Raw genomic sequence first — 20,670 nt, 5'->3', positions numbered from 1 at the left:
AATTACGCAACAGGGACCAAAACTGCCAATTCTGAAAATATGTGCAGATCAGACGGGGCCAGGCGGCCCGCGTGAGTTTTGCCTGCATATTGAGGCGGGCCGCGTGGGACTGTCAGACCAGGTTCAATGTTTGCATTCAATGCAGTTGGCCTTTCGTTCGATCAAGGGGCAATGCCCTTTCACCCAATGAAAGGCCAAAGGCCATTTTCAGTAACCACCACATTTTCGACAAGTGTACGGGCGAGATCGTGGCACGATATTCGATAAACGATCCTAACGATTATGCTTTTCCTATAAATACCCCCCCCCCTTTGTTCCAAAAACCCACAAGAATCTGATCTAAGCTCTAAGTTGGAACCTTTGTTTCATACCTGAGCTATTTTGATCTAGATTAGCATTCGGGGACCCTCCGTAAGTCTTCTTTCGCTCTTTTATTCGCTTTTCGAGTCCGAAAGTCAACGTTTTGTTGACTTTCTGCATTGACCAGCCTATGGTCAACACGAAGTTCTTGGAACTTCATAACGTGAGCGTGATCACGATGGTTATAGTCCGTAGTGACTATACCTACTGATTACCACGTTATCTAGGCTCAGTGACGAGTCGTAGTTTCGGCCAAAAAGTGCATTCTTACATATTTTGTAACCAAACTACTCGTGAGCGTCAAAGCCGTTTGTTTTGATGCCAAACCTGTTTTCTAAACTTAGTTAAGCATGTTCTAACATGCTTAGCTCGTCACTTTTAGTTTAGTGCTTATATAGGGTCGTAAGGTAAGCGATCTAAACCATCGCTTATACTTTCGAACCCAACCCATTTGGTCGATCATTAGGATCCGACCAAACACATTAGGTGACCATAGCTATAACCTTCCGAGGTTATACCTTGTGGTCACGATGTTAGGCGTTCCAAACGCGTTCTACGTGAACGACGCGTAAGGTAGCATAAGCTACCTAAACGGGTCGTAATGGGCCGTAAGCACTTAGGTTAGGTTTCATTTTAGTATGTAGGCTTTGTTAAACCATATTACACGAGTCTCCATACTCGTTTGGTTTACGAACCCGCGTACTATCCGATCCTTCCGATTTGGTCTGGTATATTAACATAGCTACCTATTAGGTTCCGTTTGATATCCCGTGATCTTTAGCATTATTTTGTTATTATACAAGAACTCCAAAGCAATCTCAGGTGAGTACATTGAACCCCTCTTTTACTGTTTTCCAAACTGTTTTGGGGTGAAACACATGTGCCTATCTGTTACTTTCATGCTTTCCATGTTTTCACATCATATGCCTGCTATGTTGTTAGTACATTATAGTACATGATTTCATTACATTTCATGCTATGTATGCCCATTGTGTGCGTACTTAGTACATTGATTTACATGAACATTTTCTGTTGCATATGTTTACTCAGCATATGGACACATTGATTTACACGAACATTTTTGCTGCATATGTTTACTCAGCATATGGGCACATTGATTTACATGAACATTTTCTGTTGCATATGTTTACTCAGCATATGGACACATTGATTTACACGAACATTTCTGCTGCATATGTTTACTCAGCATATGGGCACATTGATTTACATGAACATTTCTGCTTCGTATGTTTACTTAGCATACTTAGTACAATTGTTTACATCACATGCCTTCATTTTGTTATGACATTTGGTTTGTTTAACATGGGACAATACATTCATTAACATTGATCATGCCATTCGTTAGTAGGTAGTGGTACCATAGGAATTGACAACTCCCGTTTCTGAAATCCTGGGTTTGATAGGATTGGAAGGAATGACCGAATTCGATATACATAACTTAGATAAACCTTTAATTTGTTTGAGGGTTTATCGCCACAGTCTCAAGGCTTGGATGTATGCATAGTTTACAATACCGCATAAATGTTAATATCAATAGAGCATGCATTTTTCCACAGAACATAACGTTGATTTAAACCACGTTTTACTTCAACGACTTGTTTTGTGCATTTTACATATGGTTTAAGTTGATACATTTCGCTTACCATACATGATACATTTTCGGATACACATTACATGATTTAAATTGAACATAAACACGTTGACATTGACATACACATTTGGTGGTTTACATTGAACATAAACATTTGACATGGTTTACACAATAACACTTGACACTTGGTTTATACATGAGCAATTTACATGGTGGATTGGTTTGGGTAAATGGTTTGAGTAACGTGGAGTATGTAATATGATGCAAACATGGTGGATACGCCGCTGGTACTTCCTATATATAAATGTTTGTATAATATTACATATCTTAGCGTTATCTAAATCATTTCAGTTTAGACGTATAACATTTTATACAAATAACATACTTTTCATAAAACATTGTCTTACAAAACAACTTATCTTATTCAACTCATTTTACTAGGTTACTCGTTTAACCTTGCACTTATCTATACATATCATCTGATGTTATCGTTTTTCAAATGATTTACAAGACAAAGCAACATACGAGGTTCATGACTAAACATTTTCTCAAACACAAGTCATGAATCCCATTTTCACAAAACCTATGTATCTCACAGGCATTTTTATGCTGACGTACCTACTTTCACATGTGTTTTCAGGAGCTATTCCATAGGACGATGATCACGATACTAGGGCGGACCTGTGCCTTAGAGCCTAAAAATGAAGATAGGCTAGTTTAAATATGTTATGAACTTTGTTTTGGAACGATGTAGCACTCTTGTTTATAAATAAAATACAACTTGTATGCCATGGTTATGAAACAATTAATTCTGTCCACAACACTCCCCGACGTTTTCCGCCGCGGTTGCATGTTATACGCGGTCGGGGTGTGACACTAGCAAACAACTAAACAGTTAACGTGCAATTAATACGAAGATGGAATCTTGGAAACTCGAGTTGTCACACAACTGGTGTAGCAAACGCATTATAGAAATCCTCTTCCATGTTTCGAAAAATTGTTTCTCAAAAGTTCAAGTTTCACACGAAATACAGAAAATTTGCTAATTTCCCTTGAAAGTGGCAGTGGCTATTTCAAGCGGAATCACTTTTCAAGCAGAATCACTTTTCAAGCGGAATCACTTTTCAAGCGGAATACCAGTTTCAAGCGGAATCAGATGATTTTTCAAGCGGAATAGCAACTTCAAGCGGAATCAGATTATTTTTCAAGCGGAATAGCGATTTCAAGCGGAATCACACCAATTTTCAAGCAGAATTACACCCTGAAGCGGAATTAGGTGCAATTTTCAAGCGAAATAACGATTTCAAGCGAAATCAAATTGCTGATTTTGTTTGAAATGCTGCTGACATCACAAGTCCGATTTGATTTTCAAGCAGAATTAGGTGATTTTACCTGTTTTAGATCAAATTAAAGTCCAATACTTTCCAGGATTAGTTAAAACACTGTTTTACTTAATATGTTAGAAAATCAGACCATTTTGACCGTAAAAACTTGTTCAATTTTGAAAAGAAGGTGTAGAAGTCAGAAAAATGGTTGTTTTTGGCAAGAACTCTTCTTCCTTAGCTCTGATACCACTTGTAGGATCGAATCGTGACCCAAACGAGTCATTTAGAAGAGTTCTTACCTATACAAAAGGCGGAAACAGACGTATAGACTATGAAACAGCTTGAATATCACTTTAAACGTCTTGTATATTGATTTAACACTACTTACAATCACTAGAGAGACCGACAGCACCTCGGTATATCAATCTAATTCTGTTACAAATGACAACACAACTAGGGTATTTATAGTGGAGCTGATTCCGCTTGAAAGTGGCACTGGCCATTTCAAGCGGAATTAGAATAATTCTAATTTCCCATGAAAGTGGCACTGATCATTTCAAGCGGAATTAGAATAATTCTAATTTCCCTTGAAAGTGGCACTGACCATTTCAAGCGGAATTAGAATAATTCTAATTTCCCTTGAAAGTGGCAGTGTCAATTTCAAGCGGAATTACCCACATTAACACAAAACCTAGTTTCCCGTACAATGTGCCCTGATCTAACAATTCTAGTACAAGACTCGATACAAGACGAAGTCGATAGACGTATGCACCAACATAATAAGGTACATATAACAATCAGTTTTTCGTGCATGAATAACACGTATCCTACGTACGGTTTATCTACTCACTACTTCTATCACATAGCACACAAGACAAATGTCACACTCTGACTTTTATGGAAAGATCATAGTTAAAAATACACTTGTAACACTTGTTAGAAAATATTTTCTATGTGTTGGAATTTTTAGAAAAATTCGCCATAGTTTCCTTTGTAAATGGAGGCATCCATGCTAATAAGCATATCATATTCTTTTCCGAAAATCATTCAAACAAACAACAACAATTTACCAAGAGCAAACTATTCCATTTACAAATCAACATGAACTTGATGTTTCGTAAAAATGTGTAGTAACTTGGTAAGGCGTTTAGTGGGTTTAGTTACCCTCCAAAGTGTGTTTACTTTATTTAAAATCTCATTCTCGGGATTTTTAGACGTTCACAACTTGTGAACATATTTTACAAAAATATTTATTTACAACATTTTCATGTGTCACTAGTATCCATATACTTACTTTATTTTCCAATAATAGTGTAAGGATCATGATCTTTCAAAAACTTTCTTTTAAACTTGGTTTATTTAGGAAAATCATTCATAAGTTTTAGATCGACAAACTTACTAGATCACTTTGTTTGTTATATTACAAGAAATCATTTTGTCACCAAGTTCATGTCTAAATATGGAGGTGATTCTTTTATGTTTTTAATCATAAGTTAATAAGTTTCATATAATGATCAACAACATATTTCTAGTAATCAACAAGCAAGCATCAACATACACCCAACAACATCATACTAGCATCATTTCATCATGTTTCATCCTTATGTTTGCTTTAGATTCATGATTTATGTTTGTGTTCTTTTAGTGTTTCTTGTTATAATCAACATACTACATCTTTTCACCATTAAAGTAGAAGTAAACAAGGATTATCAAGAACTTACAACTAGCTCAAAGGCTAGGGAAGAACTCTTGTGAAAAAGATGAGGAAAGTGGTGTGAAAAAGCAAGTAAGTGAGCTCCTTGGTGATCCACAAGCTTCAAGCTTCTCAAAGCATCTTCTAACACATGAATGGAGCTTAAAATTGGATGAATATGGTGGTTGTATGGTGGTGGTGGTGGCGGTTATAAGTGAGCCGAGAGGGAGAGAGAGTAAGTGAGAGATGGGTGAACTTGAGTGTTGAGGTGAGAATGATATGATTTTGTGATCTGTGGCACCTTACTTATGAAGATTTCCTTACAAGATCAAATCCACCAAATCTAGCAATATCTAGATAAGATATCAAATGAAATCTTAGGAAGTATGGTGTGATCTTGGTGGGTCCATGGTGACCGTAATATATGAGGGGGGGAGGGGGTCCAAGTGTAAGTTTTCACCATATCTAATAATATCTAATAAAATCCAAGGAAATCTAAATAAATCTTGGAGTATCCAAGCAATATCTAATAAAATCAAAGTAATATCAAGATGGGATTTAGTAGAGACTTTGAAATCTTGGAGTGGGGCCCCTACATGGTCCATAGATATGGAGAAGGGGGGGGGTAAGTGTAACTTGATGGTGAGTAGGTTAATACTTAGGAGGTTGTGTGTAATATCTAGTGTTATGTGTGTATGGCACAATTTATAATGTGTTGGGGTATTCGGGGACCATAACTAGTCCAAAAATAATAAAACAATGTTTCTGACAAAATTCTGGTATCCCGGGTAATGTCTGGTTGTTCGGTTAGATACCGGTTCGTTAAAGTGCTAAGTTGTACCGTATAGTGTCTTTTATGTAACTTTTTGTGACATAATTAATTCCCAACACTTAGGAAAACATACAAGACCATTTAGTCAATTTTCTGCACAAGACTAGTATGTTAACAAGCACATGTAAATATGACGCAGTAAATTAGAAAGCAGTTAAGTAATTCAGCACAGCATCAAGCACTTTAATTATCATTAATAAATCGTACGGATACATGTAATTATTAGGGTTGTCACATTCTCCCCCTGTTAAGAAAATTTCGTCCCGAAATTTAGCACGTGGTTACTGAGGAAGCTAGTTAAGTTGCGTAGTTTCCTGGTTTTCCTGGGGTGTCACATCATTCTCCTGTTGGTTTGGAATTTCATCCCGAAATTCTGCAGTAGCTTCAGCCTCAGTAGTGGTTTCACTTTTCTTAAACAACTGGGGATACTTGAGTTTCATTTGATCTTCTCATTCCCAGGTATACTCTGGGCCACGACGGGAGTTCCAACGAACTCGAACAAGAGGTATTCTGGTATGCTTGAGAACTTTAACATCTCGATCAGTAATCTCTATTGGTTCCTCGACGAATCGCAGCTGATCTTCGATAGTGAGCTCCTTGAGAGGAACTATGAGGGTCTCATCCGACAGACACTTCTTTAGATTCGACACATGGAATACGTTGTGAACTCCGCTGAGTTCTTCAGGTAGATTTAACTTGTAAGCGACTTTGCCAATTTTCTCAATGATTTCGAACGGTGCGACATCACGCGGATTGAGTTTGCCTCGTTTGCCAAAACGAACTACACCTTTCCAAGGTGAGACTCTGAGTAGCACTCGATCCCCAACTTAGAACCCGAGTGGTTTCCTTCGCTTATCAGCATAGCTTTTCTGACGGTCATGAGCTGCTGCCATTCGTTGCCGTATCTGAGCAATCCTCTCGGTTTTATCGACTACAAGTTCTGGGCCTGTGATTGGACTGTCGCCAATCTCTGCCCAACAAAGAGGTGATCGGCACTTCCGTCCGTACAATGCCTCGAACGAAGCGGCCTGGATACTGGTGTGGTAACTGTTGTTATACGAAAACTCCACTAACGGGAGGTGTTTTTCCCAGCCATTACCAAAGTCGATTACACATGCCCTAAGCATGTCTTCAAGGGTTTGGATGGTGCGTTCAGATTGCCCATCCGTCTGTGGATGATAAGCGGTGCTCATATCTAAACGTGAGCCAAAAGACTTGTGCATAGCTTGCCACAGTTCAGATGTAAAACGTGAGTCACGATCAAAAATGATGGAGGTTGGCACTCTGTGCCTTGATACTACTTCCTTTAGGTAGACGTCTGCTAGAGTAGAAAACTTATATGTTTCCTTGATAGCCAGAAAATGTGCAGACTTGGTCAATCGATCCACTATCACCCAAATAGTGTCATTTCCGCGTTGAGACCTAGGCACGCAAGTAACGAAATCCATGGAAATTTGCTCCCATTTCCATTTAGGTATCTCTGGTTGTTGAAGTGGGCCTGATGGTTTCTGGTATTCGACCTTGACCCTAGCACAAGTCAAGCATTTACTGACGTATGTTGCTATGTTGGCTTTCATACTAAGCCACCAGTATGTAGTCTTTAGGTCGTGGTACATCTTATCAGAACCAGGATGTACTGAGTAACGAGACTTGTGCGCTTCATCCATCACAAGTTCGCGTAAGTTTCCGTAAAGTGGAACCCAGATGCACCCTGTTACATAGTAGGCGCCGTCTTCCTTTTGTTCTAGCCGCTGCCTCGATCCTCGTAAGGACTCAGCCCTGATGTTCTCTGCTTTCAACGCTTCAACCTGAGCATCTCGTATTTGAGCGGGAAGGCTAGAGTGGATGGTAAGCTGTAACGCACGTACACGCTTAGGTGTAGAATCTTTTCGACTGAGGGCGTCAACCACAACATTGGCCTTGCTCGGATGATATTTGATAGCGCATTCATTATCGTTCAAGAGCTCGACCCATCGGCATTGTCGCATGTTTAACTCCTTTTGCTTGAAGATATGCTCGAGACTCCTATCATCGGTGTAAATGGTGTACTTGGTACCGTACATGTAATGTCTCCATATCTTAAGTGCGAAAACAACTGCTCCCAATTCCAAATCGTGCGTAGTGTAGTTCCTTTGGTGAACTTTAAGTTGGCGCGATGCGTAGGCAATGACCTTGTCCTGTTGCATCAACATGCAACCAAGTCCATGGATGGAAGCGTCGCAGCAAACCACAAAATCATCTGTGCCCTTCAGGCAATAAGAGGATAGGCGCGCTACAGAGTCTATCTTTTAAGTGCTGAAACGCAGATTCCTGTGCACCACCCCAACGATAGGTGACACCCTTCTGAGTCAGCAAAGTGAGAGGTTGCGTAATCTTTGAGAAATCCTTGATGGTCCTTCTGTAATATCCTGCCAAACCCAAGAATTGGCGGATTTCTGTTGGTGTACGGGGTACAGGCCAGTTCTTGATCGAGTCAACCTTAGATGGATCAACATGAATTCCATCCTTGTTTACCACGTGGCCTAGAAAGTGGACTTCGCGAAGCCAGAAGTCACATTTCGAAAACTTGGCATACAACTGCTCTGTTCGAAGAAGTTCCAAAATAAGCCTCAGGTCTTGCTCGTGTTCTTCCTGACTCTTCGAATAGATCAGGATATCGTCGATGAAAACTATGACAAACTTATCCAGGTAAGGTTTGCACACTCGGTTTATGAGATCCATGAAGACCGCAGGTGCATTCGTCAATCCGAAAGGCATGACCAAAAACTCGCAGTGCCCGTAACGAGTTCTAAATGCTGTTTTGGAGACGTCCTCATCTCGGACTCTTAGTTGATGGTAGCCCGACCTCTGGTCAATCTTTGAGTGGAAACTCGACCCTTGCAACTAGTCGAATAAGTCATCAATGCGTGGAAGAGGATAACGATTCTTCACGGTCACCTTGTTGAGTTCGCAGTAGTCAATACACTTTCTGAAGGTACCGTCTTTCTTCTTCACGAATAACATTGGAGCTCCCCAAGGCTAAGAGCTAGGACGTATGAAATCCTTTTCCAAAAGTTCTTATAGTTGCGTGGACAGTTCTTCAAGTTCCGATGGAGCTAGACGATAAGGTGCTCGAGCTATGGGTGCTGCTCCAGGAGCGAGCTCGATTTGAAATTCAACTTGACGATGAGGCGGAAGACCAGGTAATTCCTCAGGAAATACCTCAGGAAAATCACGTACAATAGGTATGTCTTCTATCTTCCTTTCTTCCGAGGATGTATCAGAGACGAGGGCTAGGATAGCAGTGTGTTGATGCATGGAATGTCTGTTGACTACGTCTACATCATGTCTTTGGTCAAGATAGGTCAACATAGGGTCCAGAATGTCAAAAACATGTATTTTATTATAGTTCCGCTTATGTGTCAAGAGGTTTCGCTTATAAGTCATCATGAAGGTTTCGCTTATAAGTCATCATGAAGGTTTCGCTTATTAGTCATGGTCATACAAGCGAAAGCTCAGGTGCTATATATAGTCACCATAAGCGAAACCTAGTTAGTCATTTGGTGAACACTGAAGCGGAACCTGATCATTGTATTGGTGCTAAAACTCTGTAAAAACTGACTCAAATTGCAAAAAAAGAGAAGGAATTGAAAAGGAAAAGTTGTGTTACTTCACATATATTGATTATGCCTTTATACGTGAAGATGAACTATCTCAACTGACTATTCAGGGTCGGAACACGGTCCAACAAGTGGTATCAGAGCTCAGGACTAGGAGTTCATACTACTACAGCTTGAATCTGCAGAATTCTCTCACTTCTACTCACTTTCTCTCATATTTTTTTCAGTTTGAACTGGTTCTTACGGTTGAAATGGCCTGAATTTTGACTATATTGTGTGATATACAGTATTAACAAACCCTAGAAAGTTTCAAGTTAAAATTCAGAATAAAACATGGTGAAAATTGGTTAGAACTAGGTTTCGCTTATACGGACAATCAGAGGTTCCGCTTGAAAGAGCCTAGTAGTTTCGCTTATAGGGACGTTTCGCTTGTAGGTTCCGCTTAAAACCACATAGGTTCTGCTTGAAACGACATAGTTCCGCTTGAAATACCTACTTTCGCTTGTAGGTTTCGCTTGAAAGAACATATAGTTTCGCTTATCTGGACCTTTCGCTCAATGGTTTCGCTTATATGGACACTTGTTACTTTCGCTTATACAGACATTTCTAGTTTCGCTTATTCAATCATACACTGTTTCGCTTGTTTGTCACATTTGTCAAAAACTTTTGAAAATTTTTCTAAGTGTTGATTGATTTTGCAGGTACATTAAAAATGGATGATATTTTCTTGAACCCGTTCAGCGACATGTACGCATTCACGGAAAATTCCGGAAACGATGATTCTTCATCAAGCAAAGAAAATGAGAATCCGCCGAAAGAGAAGAAAAAGGCAGCTTGGGAATCGGAAAGTGCCTTCGGAACATTCAATAGACCCCCAAAGCTTATGGCTATCGAGGAGTACAGTCGGTGGTCTAGGAAGTTTGAAGATTGGCTAATGGCATTCACATTTCCCAGCTGGAAAAGTTTGAAGAACGGTTATGCCAATGGAAACAAAAATGGTGAAGCGTTAAGATCGGCTGAAGAGATTGATGCATTTGTAGCCGAGCAAAAGTGTGTGGCTTTGTTATTTCAGTAGGTTTGGGAGGATATAATCTCTTTAATCGATTATTCAAATGCAAAAGATCTGTGGCAAAAGCTAGAAAAGAAATGTCTAGGAAGTACTGAAATTGTAAAAAGTAAAAAGAAACTTCTTAGGAAAGAGTTTGATATGTTTGGTTGTCTCAAGAATGAGTCAGTTTGTAAAATGATAGAAAGGTTTGGTCATCTGAAGCTGGAATTAGCAAGACATGAAATCAGATATTCTGATGAAGAACTCGTTGACAAACTGTTCGATTCATTACCAGACGAGATGGATTGGAGATATTATGCGCTGATGTTGAAGAACACTATTGCTCCTGAAAATTTGAAACCAGATTTGGTGATTGAGAGACTTGAAAGTCACGAGTTGGAGCTGAAGAAGACATACAAAGTCAATCACTCATCTTATCAACAGAATTTAGATCTATATTATCTGAAAAGCATGATGCCGAAAGCAACTTCTCCCAAGACTGCATTTTCTGCTGAGAATGTTTCTTTAGCAAACAAAGAAAGTCAAAGCAGTCAAAGCAGTGGAAATCACAGTGGTTATCACAGTGGATCTTCATCTTCTGCAAGTCATTCTGATGCAAAGTTTCAATGCAACATCGCAATAGATTTGAAGAATGCTCAGAATTTTGACGAGGAGTCGGCTAAGCAACAAATGGTCTTCTTGGTGTCGGTGTTGGAATCATATGAAGGGTTAGTAGCTGGGAAGATCGGCAACACTGTAGGATCGTTCTCAGCCCTGTTTGAGTCGTTCAGAGAAGTTCGTATCCGAATTAAGAGGGGAAACTAATAATTCGGTGCTATTGAAGCTGTATTCACTTTAAACTTGCTGTTTTATTGATGTTGAACTCAATTACACGATTTGACAGCACTTCGGCAGCATACCGGAACAAACACCTTCAACTATGTATTCTTGGATCGCTCCTATGAACCAATTTATAAACAAGCTGGTTCGCTTATACGTACATGTACGTATAAGCGATCCTACATCGTGACACATGAGCGATTCTAACCTAAACATGACACAAAAGCGGACCAAACCTAGTGACTGATAAGCGAACCCTATTCAAACATGTATTTCTAGGTTTCCGTGCCATGTCCGATCTGTTCAACTTCAAGACTCGATGGAAAACGTAGTCAGCAGACGTAAGTGCACCAACAAACTCTCCCTCGGATGTTGACGGAGTCTTCATAGAGTCTTTGCACATGTCAAACTACAATCTTCATCAGTCGACAATCTGCCTCTGAAATATCTGTCGTTCCAAGAATCCTCATTCTCTATTTTCATCATCAACAAACTCTTCTCTCTCAGCTGTTGACACGGTGTCTTCATACTCCCCCTCTCAAACAGCTAATCTAGAATTCATATCTTTATTCTTTAAGATCTTTAACAGGCTCCCATCAGGTTCCAGATCGATACCTGGCTCCATTCTCTCTCAGGATCAATATCTGGCTCAAGTCCTGCACAATCTCTACCGAACCATAAGTTTCTACAAAGATTAAAATTTTCGACAATTTAGAAACTATGTTGAACCAAAACAGTAATGATTTTGCATTCAAGAATTTATTACTGGTTCTTATCAAAACAACTTTACCATCTACACACAAACATTCCCAAACCAGTTCTTCAAGTTTAGCACTTTGAATTTCAAAGATCAGCATCTCAACACCGGTTGTCGAAAATCTTTTTGATTTTTCAAAGTTCATGTTAAAACACACCAAAAATCTTTTTGGATTTTCTTAATGAAAATAAAAACATAAAACAACTATTTACAAACAATATTTTTGTGAGTTTGTGCAAGAGGATCATATCAGTTATGAAAATATCACTAAGACCGTTAAGCTTGATTACATATTAAGTTCTAAACAATTTACCTAGATTGTCAGTATTTTTGTCCACTTAAATTTTCACACAGACTTCAATTGATTCGAGATACTATATTAATGTTTTAGAGACTTAAACTTAATTGTGTATCACTCCACTTGAATATACTCCCGTATCCAGATCCCAAATATTCAGTCTTACAGGTGAGTATACCACAGATGATATCCGTAAAGGGGTAAATGCGAAACCGTGAGAGCTCAGGTCAGAACTTCCGTTCAGCAGAGAGATGACGGTTCGACTTTTGGTGGGTCCCCTTTAGAGGATCTTTTTTACAACAGCAATGACTATCAATTTTATTGTTTAATCAGATTGCTGAGGGCGAGCTTATGTTTCAAAGCTTTTAGCAGAAAGTATTATTCGGGGACTAGGTCAGTATTTCCATACAGCAGAAGTCGCGGAATAATACCCCAGATATCATTGAGCATAAAGACCTAGTATCTCAGAATACGGGACCTTTCAAACAAGATTTCGGGGGTTACCCATATATCCAAGAATAGTTACCCACGAATTAAGTAAGTTTGATTTAGGTTTATATCTCGTTTCAATTTACTAAATGTGCGAAAATCTACTGACACATCCGCAGTAAGATTGTTTATCACACTTTGACTTTACAATTCTTTAGCGTGCTGTGATAGTCCACTGATGTACTATCATTTCCTCTTTTATGCAACAAGAACTCATTTTTCAATTTTATCATGTTTTTGTCTTTTTCAAATTTTCTGATGTTTTTGGATTTTCTAAAAATTCTTACTCCCCCTAAAATTCAAATACATCTAAAGAAAATTGAAAACAAATTGTACAAAACATGACAACTGATATTGAAACACCTCAATTCTCCATCCGTTAGGCTTAAACAATCAGAACTCCCCCTCACAACAAAACTATTTTCCCATAATGATTTCAAAACACTTAAGTTTGTTTTAATCAGAATGGTTTTTCCGAAAAATATGTTTAGTTGTTTTTACCTTTTGTAAAATTGGGGTTCAAATCATCATATTGTTTTACCAATCTTATGAATGATAGTTAATTCAAGTTCAATTTAATAACCTTCGTTTAACCACTTGTACGATCAACTAGTTCTCATTCTGAACTATTTATAACAACCACAAACATACAATCACTTGTAGATTTTGCAATAAAACATTTCAAACCTGTTTTTCAACCAATTACCATCTTTTGGTTGAATTCTCAAGATGCTGATTCCTACTCCTCGCTTACAAACTTGGGAGTTCCAGCAAGTCCTGCAAAACCTCACAAACAGATTTAGATAGATGCCGATTCATGATCCACGATACCATCTTGGGATCTTCGGCAAGTCAGGATTTTATTCTTGAAAAAATATATCCACCCAAGCCTGACCTTCCTTGGGTGTAACCTCATCGTTTTCATCGTTCCTTTCAACCGACTTGTAAACCCATCCTTTGGAAGCATAAAAATCCTTAATGCTTTGGGCCTTACCACTGACCATTTTTCCAAAGATGCGTTTTACATTTCCGTTGAAAGTTTTTTCAACATCAATTCTCTTCTTGTCAGAATAAAATTGATTTGAAATTTCAACTTTTCCAATTTTAGATTTGTAATTTTTAGCATTCAGTGGCGGAAAATTCACATCGTCCACTTTCGGAACTTTTCTTACAATCTCTTTCTCAACATGTGGCTCCTCTGATTTTATGAAATCAGAATTTACCAGACTTTTTACCTGAACCTTTTACAACCCATTTCTGATTTGTAGCATTGTCTATTCTTTTGGAAGCACTCTTTGAACATTCTCCTTTTTCATAAGTTGAATTCTCAAAACCTGTGAACTTCCGGGTTGACAGTTCAGTTTTCTCAACAATTTTTTCTTTCATTTTTCTTGAGACTTCTTGTTTTGGTCGAAATGTCTTTGGACAATCTTTCGCAACATGACCCACAGCTTTACACTGAAAACAAGATCTCTTATCAACCTTCTTCGGATCTTCCTTCTTCTTCATGTCCTCTTGCTTCTTAGCAAGGAATTCTTGATTCGTCTGATTTCTGAATGATTTTTCTTTTTCAGCTTCTGTTGTTTTTCCTGCAACAAACATTGTTGTTGGTTTATAAATTTTTTCATTTTTTTTAGTTTTTCTGTGGAACAAAACCAAGACCTTTCTTTTTGTAATTACGATTATGGTTTGGTTTCTTTTGGAAACTATAACCACAATTGTAACCCATTTTCTTGTTGATTCTCTGTTGATCTCTTGAAGTGTACTGTTTGGGTTTTCCATTAAGATTTAAATCTTTTATTTCAGAAATATTAATTTCTGTTATTTTGAAAACCTTTTGAATCATTTCAAGTCTGACACTTCTTATTGGAAAACTCTCGTCAGAATATAATTTGTCAGAACCTTTCAAAGTATATGCCACTTTGACCGATTCATCATTCAAATTAGACTTCGAAAGTAAAAATTCTTTACCATAAACCCGTTTGTCCTTTTTATTTGTTGGCTTTGACACACTGGACCCAGACTTTGACTCGGGTTTTGACTTCGGTTTTGATTCCTCATTGTCATCTGTGTCTAACACCTGATCGACCATACTTTTTATCAACTTTGACTCATGATCAGTATCTGATGACGTATATGTGACATCAATACTTTCTGGTAAATTATCCGACGACCCAGACTCCCATTTCAAATTGATCGCTTTATTGACCCTTTCTGAATTTGGATTTCGAGGTGAATATCCATTTTCGACCGGGGGCGGACATCTATTGTAGGATACACTCGGTTTCTTACCAGAAACTTTCAACTTTTCTTCAACATTTGTCACACACTTTTCTTCATCCGATGTCTCCTCTTCTTTGAACGTCTTTAAATCTTTCACCACCGGATAAATCCTGTCAATCACAAAAGTAGAACATGAGTAACTATCTAATAATTTCTTGACTTTCTCAGTTTCTATCTTTTGTGTTGCCAATTCCAGCTCGAGATCTGCACATTTCTTTATGTTAAAGTTCGCTGTATCAAGCTGTCTCAGATAAGCTATCTTCAAAGTATTCATAGCTTTAGCTTGTTCACCATTAGAATCTGTATATTTATTAATCTCTCTGTTCATTGTATCATACGATTCTTTCAACTTGTGAATGTTATGCAGCAACTCATTGTTCTGCTTAATCAGCGAATCACAGTTTAAGCACTTTTCAGAAACTTCAACTTGTTCTGCATCAATCTTTACTTCATATTCTGGAACTTCTTTAACATTTCTGCTCGGTTGTAAAAACTCAGCTCTTCTTCTTTTTTCTGCTTTCGCTTCTTCCTTCAATCTCTCTTCCTCTTCTGCCTCTTCTCTGTTCCTTCTTCGTTTTTCTTCAGCAGCTTCCATGACTTTTCTGCACCTCTCTGCACATTTCAAATCATAAGCATTAGCAAAGAAAGCATGAGAAGTGTTTTTGGACATCTCTTTGGCCATAAAATTTTGGTCTGGACAAAAGTCATCCCAAGTAAAACCTTCAGCCAACTTCTCATCATCTTGTTCAGCCAAACACACTTTGCTGTCTTTCGGAAGATACTTTTCCCAGGTAAAATTATCATATTTTCCCTGACTAACAACACATGCTCTTTTATCAACCACATCTCTCCCATGAACTGTTTGTGTCTGTTGTTGTGCTGGTGGTGTGATTTGATGATAGATGGCCTTCTTGTGATAATCGTTGTTTCCGAAACGGTTCTGGGCACCGGTAGCTTCACGGTTTTTGCACTCCCTCTTGAAATGCCCCTTCTCCCTACAACGAAAACACGTAACTTTAGATTTATCAAAACCTAAAGCTGAAACGTTTGCATCACGAAAATCATCACGGCCTGTTATTTGTTTAAACTTTTCAGCACGTCTCATCACACTCGCCATACACCATTTTATATCCATCAATTCCATTTCCTCAGCATCAATTTGATCATAATCCTCTTTCGTGAGCATTGGATTTCCGATCTTTCCTGCAACAAAACAGCTATAAGATTCTAAAATCATCCCTAACAAAGACATTTGATTTTTAGCAATCTCTTCAGTGTAGTCTTGATCATTTTCAAGGCTAAACACAATGTTACACTGAAGTTTTCTACCATTCTTTGTTACAGAGATGTTAGGATCGAAAGATGAAAATCTTGTGCTGTTGTTTGATCCTTGAGATGCCTTCTTCTCAGGAGAATCATTAACACTGTAAGCAGTTTCGATCTTAGGAGAAAACTTTGTTGAATCAGTAACACCATGCTTGTAGTACAGACTGATATCCTGTTCTCCATCGTAGTTCTTCATCCTAGCAATCTTCCTCTGCTCCATCTCTTGAGCTTCCAGATGCTTTATGAAGTCTCTTAGTGTCATCTTTTTATATTCTGCTTTGTTGGACCTCAGCATCATCAAAAATGTTCCCCATGTTTCATATGGAAGCGCATCTGCAAGTTTTTCAATTAATTCATCAGTATCTTTCTTAACACCTAACTTTGTCATATTTCTCACCAAGTTACAATATCTATCAATAATTTGCTTGGTGTTTTCATTTTTCAATCCCCGAAACAAATCAAATTCTTTCTTCATGAGAGACATTTTGTTCTTTAACATATCATCACTTCCCGTAAACTTTGCTTCCAATTTTGTCCACATTAAATATGCAGTTCCGTCATGTTGAAGCAGTATCAAGATATCTTCTTTTATAGCTTGCTGAAGCAGACTCACCATAAGCTTTTCATCGCGATATTTCTTTTTATCTGCTGTACTCATCTCTCTAAGTGTTAATGGAGTACCATTCACAACATCATTCTTTGTGGGCTTAACATACGGCTCTTCAGTGTGTTCCCAAGCATCTAGATGATAAGCTTCAACCCAATTTCCGAACCGTTCCGACCACACGTTATAATCATCAATATCCATGAGTTTAGGTGGTCTTTGAGATGTTCCAGTTTCATTGTCGATCAAAGCACTTTGAGTAATCGAGGTCGGGGTAGCAAAAGCGTTATAAAATTCAGTATCCATCGTTTACAAATTGTTCACAAATTCACAACAATTTCCTAAATTTGACAAACTATTCAAATAAGCGAATTGTTCCAAAAGCGAACCAATCAGTGTCTTAAAAGCGGACCAGATGAAATGTCCAATGAGCGGACCAGAAGACTTGACCAGATAAGCGGACCAAACAACTAAATCCTTCGAGCGAACTGTCTTTCGAGCGAACCAACCAATTTACCGGATAAGCGGACCAGTTGAAGACAAATGAGCGAACAAGATGCACCTTTGAGTGAACCAAAAACTGTCACTAAAAGCGGACCAAGCTGAATTTTCGAGCGATCCTTACCCAAAAATGTTCCTTGGAGCGAACCAGACAGGTATTTTGGAGCGAACCTGATTGATGACGTCACTTTTTGTACGAAACCGTATAAGCGAACCTCCTAAAAATTTACTTTCTAGCTCGACTTTAGTTCTGAAAACTTCAAGGGTTTGTTAATTCATGATTCCGAGTGCACTATGTGATTTTGAGCTTGTTTTACCATAAAAATTTTGAAAAACGTGAAGAAAGTGTAGAAAATCAGAAGAAATGCAGCTAAAATGGCAAGAACTCCTCCTCCTGAGCTCTGATACCAATTGTAGGATTGTTCTCAGCCCTGTTTGAGTCGTTTAGAGAAGTTCGTATCCGAATTAAGAGGCGAAAACTAATAATTCGGTGCTATTGAAGCTGTATTCACTTTAAACTTGCTGTTTTATTGATGTTGAACTCGATTACACGATTTGACAGCACTTCGGCAGCATACCGGAACAAACACCTTCAACTATGTATTCTTGGATCGCTCCTATGAACCTATTTATAAACAAGCTGGTTCGCTTATACGTACATGTACGTATAAGCGATCCTACATCGTGACACATGAGCGATCCTAACCTAAACATGACACAAAAGCGGACAAAACCTAGTGACTAATAAGCGAACCCTATTCAAACATGTATTTCTAGGTTTCTGTGCCATGTCCGATCTGTTCAACTTCAAGACTCGATGGAAAACGTAGTCAGCAGACGTAAGTGCACCAACAAACACCAACCTAACGAAAGAGGACTATGACCAAATAGATCCTGAAGAAATGGAGCTAATCAATATTCGTTGGGCTATGGCAAGTGCTGTTCGTAGAGCACAGCGTTTTATGGAAATAACCGGCAGGAAGACGATTGGGGGTCCATCTACCAAGTTGGGGTTCGATAAATCCAAAGTGACGTGTTTCAAGTGTAAGCAGAAGGGTCACTTTAAGCGAGAATGCAGAAATGCTTATTTTGATGAGTCGAAAAACCCTTTCAGAGATGATTATTACAAGAAGGCGATTTATCACCAGAATAAATCTGAGCCGCCTAGATTGAAGCAGTCTGAAGATAACAGAGAGAAATCTAGAGCTCTTGCGGTGATCTACGATGATGAGGGGTATGATTGGAGTAAAGATGTTTTACAGGAAGAAGATGCGGTTGGTTACGCATTCATGGCGAAAAATGATGAACCTATTCCGTGCAAAGATGATCGTACTGAAGAGCAGAAGTATAGCTATCGGAAAATGATTGTTGAAAACAGAATCATTAGAATTTCTCGTATCTATCTGGAAGCTAGAAGAGCGAGAAGATGGGATCCAGACAGGGAGTGTTATCTTGATGAGTATGGAAATATTGCGATTGATGACAAAACGCTTGATCTGGAAGCCATCATCAAGGAGATAAAAGAAGATGATGAGTATTGGCAACACAAATGGTGGGGAACTCCAACTGAGAAAATGAAAGAAGAAGAGAAAGAGAAAGAAGAGAAAGAGAAAAAGGAGAAAGAAGAGATCGAGAAAGCAAAATTAGATTGATACCGGCATTATTGATACAACGCAGGAGTTGATTGCAGAGAACCTGGGAAAAATGGCTGACAAAGCGCTAGTTGCTAAAGCACTTGAGGTAGACTCTAACTCCGTGTCTGAGTCAAAAGGCCAGGTCAGTCCTAACTCGTCAACAAATGCGTCAGGTAAAAAGATCGAAGGAAATGCTGATTGCAAAAATTGCAACAAAGATTGCAAATTTTGTAGCACTGTCACATATCTCAACGGTGAAAGTTAAAGATCTGACAGCAAAGGTCAGAAGCGTTGAGAATCAGATTCTTGCGCGTGACAAAACAGTTAAAGCTTCAACTGAACGGATTAAACAATTAACTGCTCAAATTGAAACTGATAGAATTCAACATGAAAAAGTTAAACGAGAAAATGAAAAGTTAATTCTTGAAAACCGTCAGATTTCTGAAAAATTTGAAAAACTCAAAAGCACAGTGAAAGATAGTGATTATCGAAATGGTAAAACTTTTAAAGAAAACAAACATCTAAAAGCAATGCTGAGAATAAAAGAAGAATCAACTAATAAGCAACTGGATGAAATCGCTAATTTGAAACTTAAAGTTTAAAATGCTGAAATTGAAAACGAGCGAATCCAGTTGAAGCTTAACAGCTATAGCTCCGCAAGCTTTGTGTTACAACACATTGTTCCCAAACCCATCGGGAAAAACAAAGCTGGCGAATATGTGTATTCTGATGGAACCGGGGTGGGTTTTCATAGAGTTCCACCATCTGTTCTTGATAACTACACGAAAAAACAATCTGGGTTGGTTGAACTTGTGGAAGAAAGTGAAGTTAAACTTCCAGAGAACATTGATGTCACGTTCACATCTTCCAATGACGATAGTGTCCAAAATGATATTGTAAAAGGTGTTGTTGAAAATGTGCTTAAAACAGATAGTGACACTACCGAGGAAGATGGGTGTTTCTTGGACAAATACATTCCGAAACAAAAGTCCAAGAACAACTTAAATGAAGAACCAAACCTTGTCATGTACAAGATGTTGGGTTCTGATAAGTTGTTTTTGGATTCAGAGTTTCCGATTGAGAATGTAAACTTGAACAAATTAACAAATGTTTTCAAACTGGTTGAAGTGGAATTGTCAGAAGTGAACAATCTAAGTCAAACAAAGAGAAAAATGCGTTTTGAGAAACAAAAAGTTCACAACAAGAAGTCTGTTAATCCACCACATGTATATAATAACAATCGAAACAACTGGTCAGGAGGTTATCAGGGTGGTAGGAATTATCGGAAATGGAATGGTCAAAACAAGAGGTTTGTCGAGAAGAAACAGTTTGTAAACAGTTCAAGTTCACTTGTTGATGAAGAAAAAGATTTTTTTTCAAAATCAAACAAAGAGTTCTTTGAGAAAAGAGCTTCTCAGTCTCAGTCTGAAGGCACAAGTCGAGTGGCTGATACTCGAACTTGCTTTAGA

The 20,670-nt window shown here is 38.4% G+C and overlaps 1 protein-coding gene across 1 annotated transcript in view; it reads right to left on the bottom strand.

The window, feature by feature from the left end:
- Positions 1-15,189: 15,189 nt before the first annotated feature.
- Positions 15,190-20,670, bottom strand: part of LOC110933291 — a 47,213-nt gene continuing 41,732 nt past the window's right edge. Inside the window, exon 5 of the mRNA XM_022176521.1 lies at positions 15,190-15,246. Coding sequence (XP_022032213.1) covers positions 15,190-15,246 — 57 coding nt within the window. The remainder of the gene's footprint in view (positions 15,247-20,670) is intronic.

The sequence above is a fragment of the Helianthus annuus genome, chromosome 4, assembly GCF_002127325.2.
Source record: "Helianthus annuus cultivar XRQ/B chromosome 4, HanXRQr2.0-SUNRISE, whole genome shotgun sequence".
Lineage (NCBI taxonomy): Eukaryota > Viridiplantae > Streptophyta > Magnoliopsida > Asterales > Asteraceae > Helianthus > Helianthus annuus.
The sequence above is the reverse complement of the archived record's forward strand: the minus strand, read 5'-3'. Positions and strand labels throughout refer to the sequence as shown.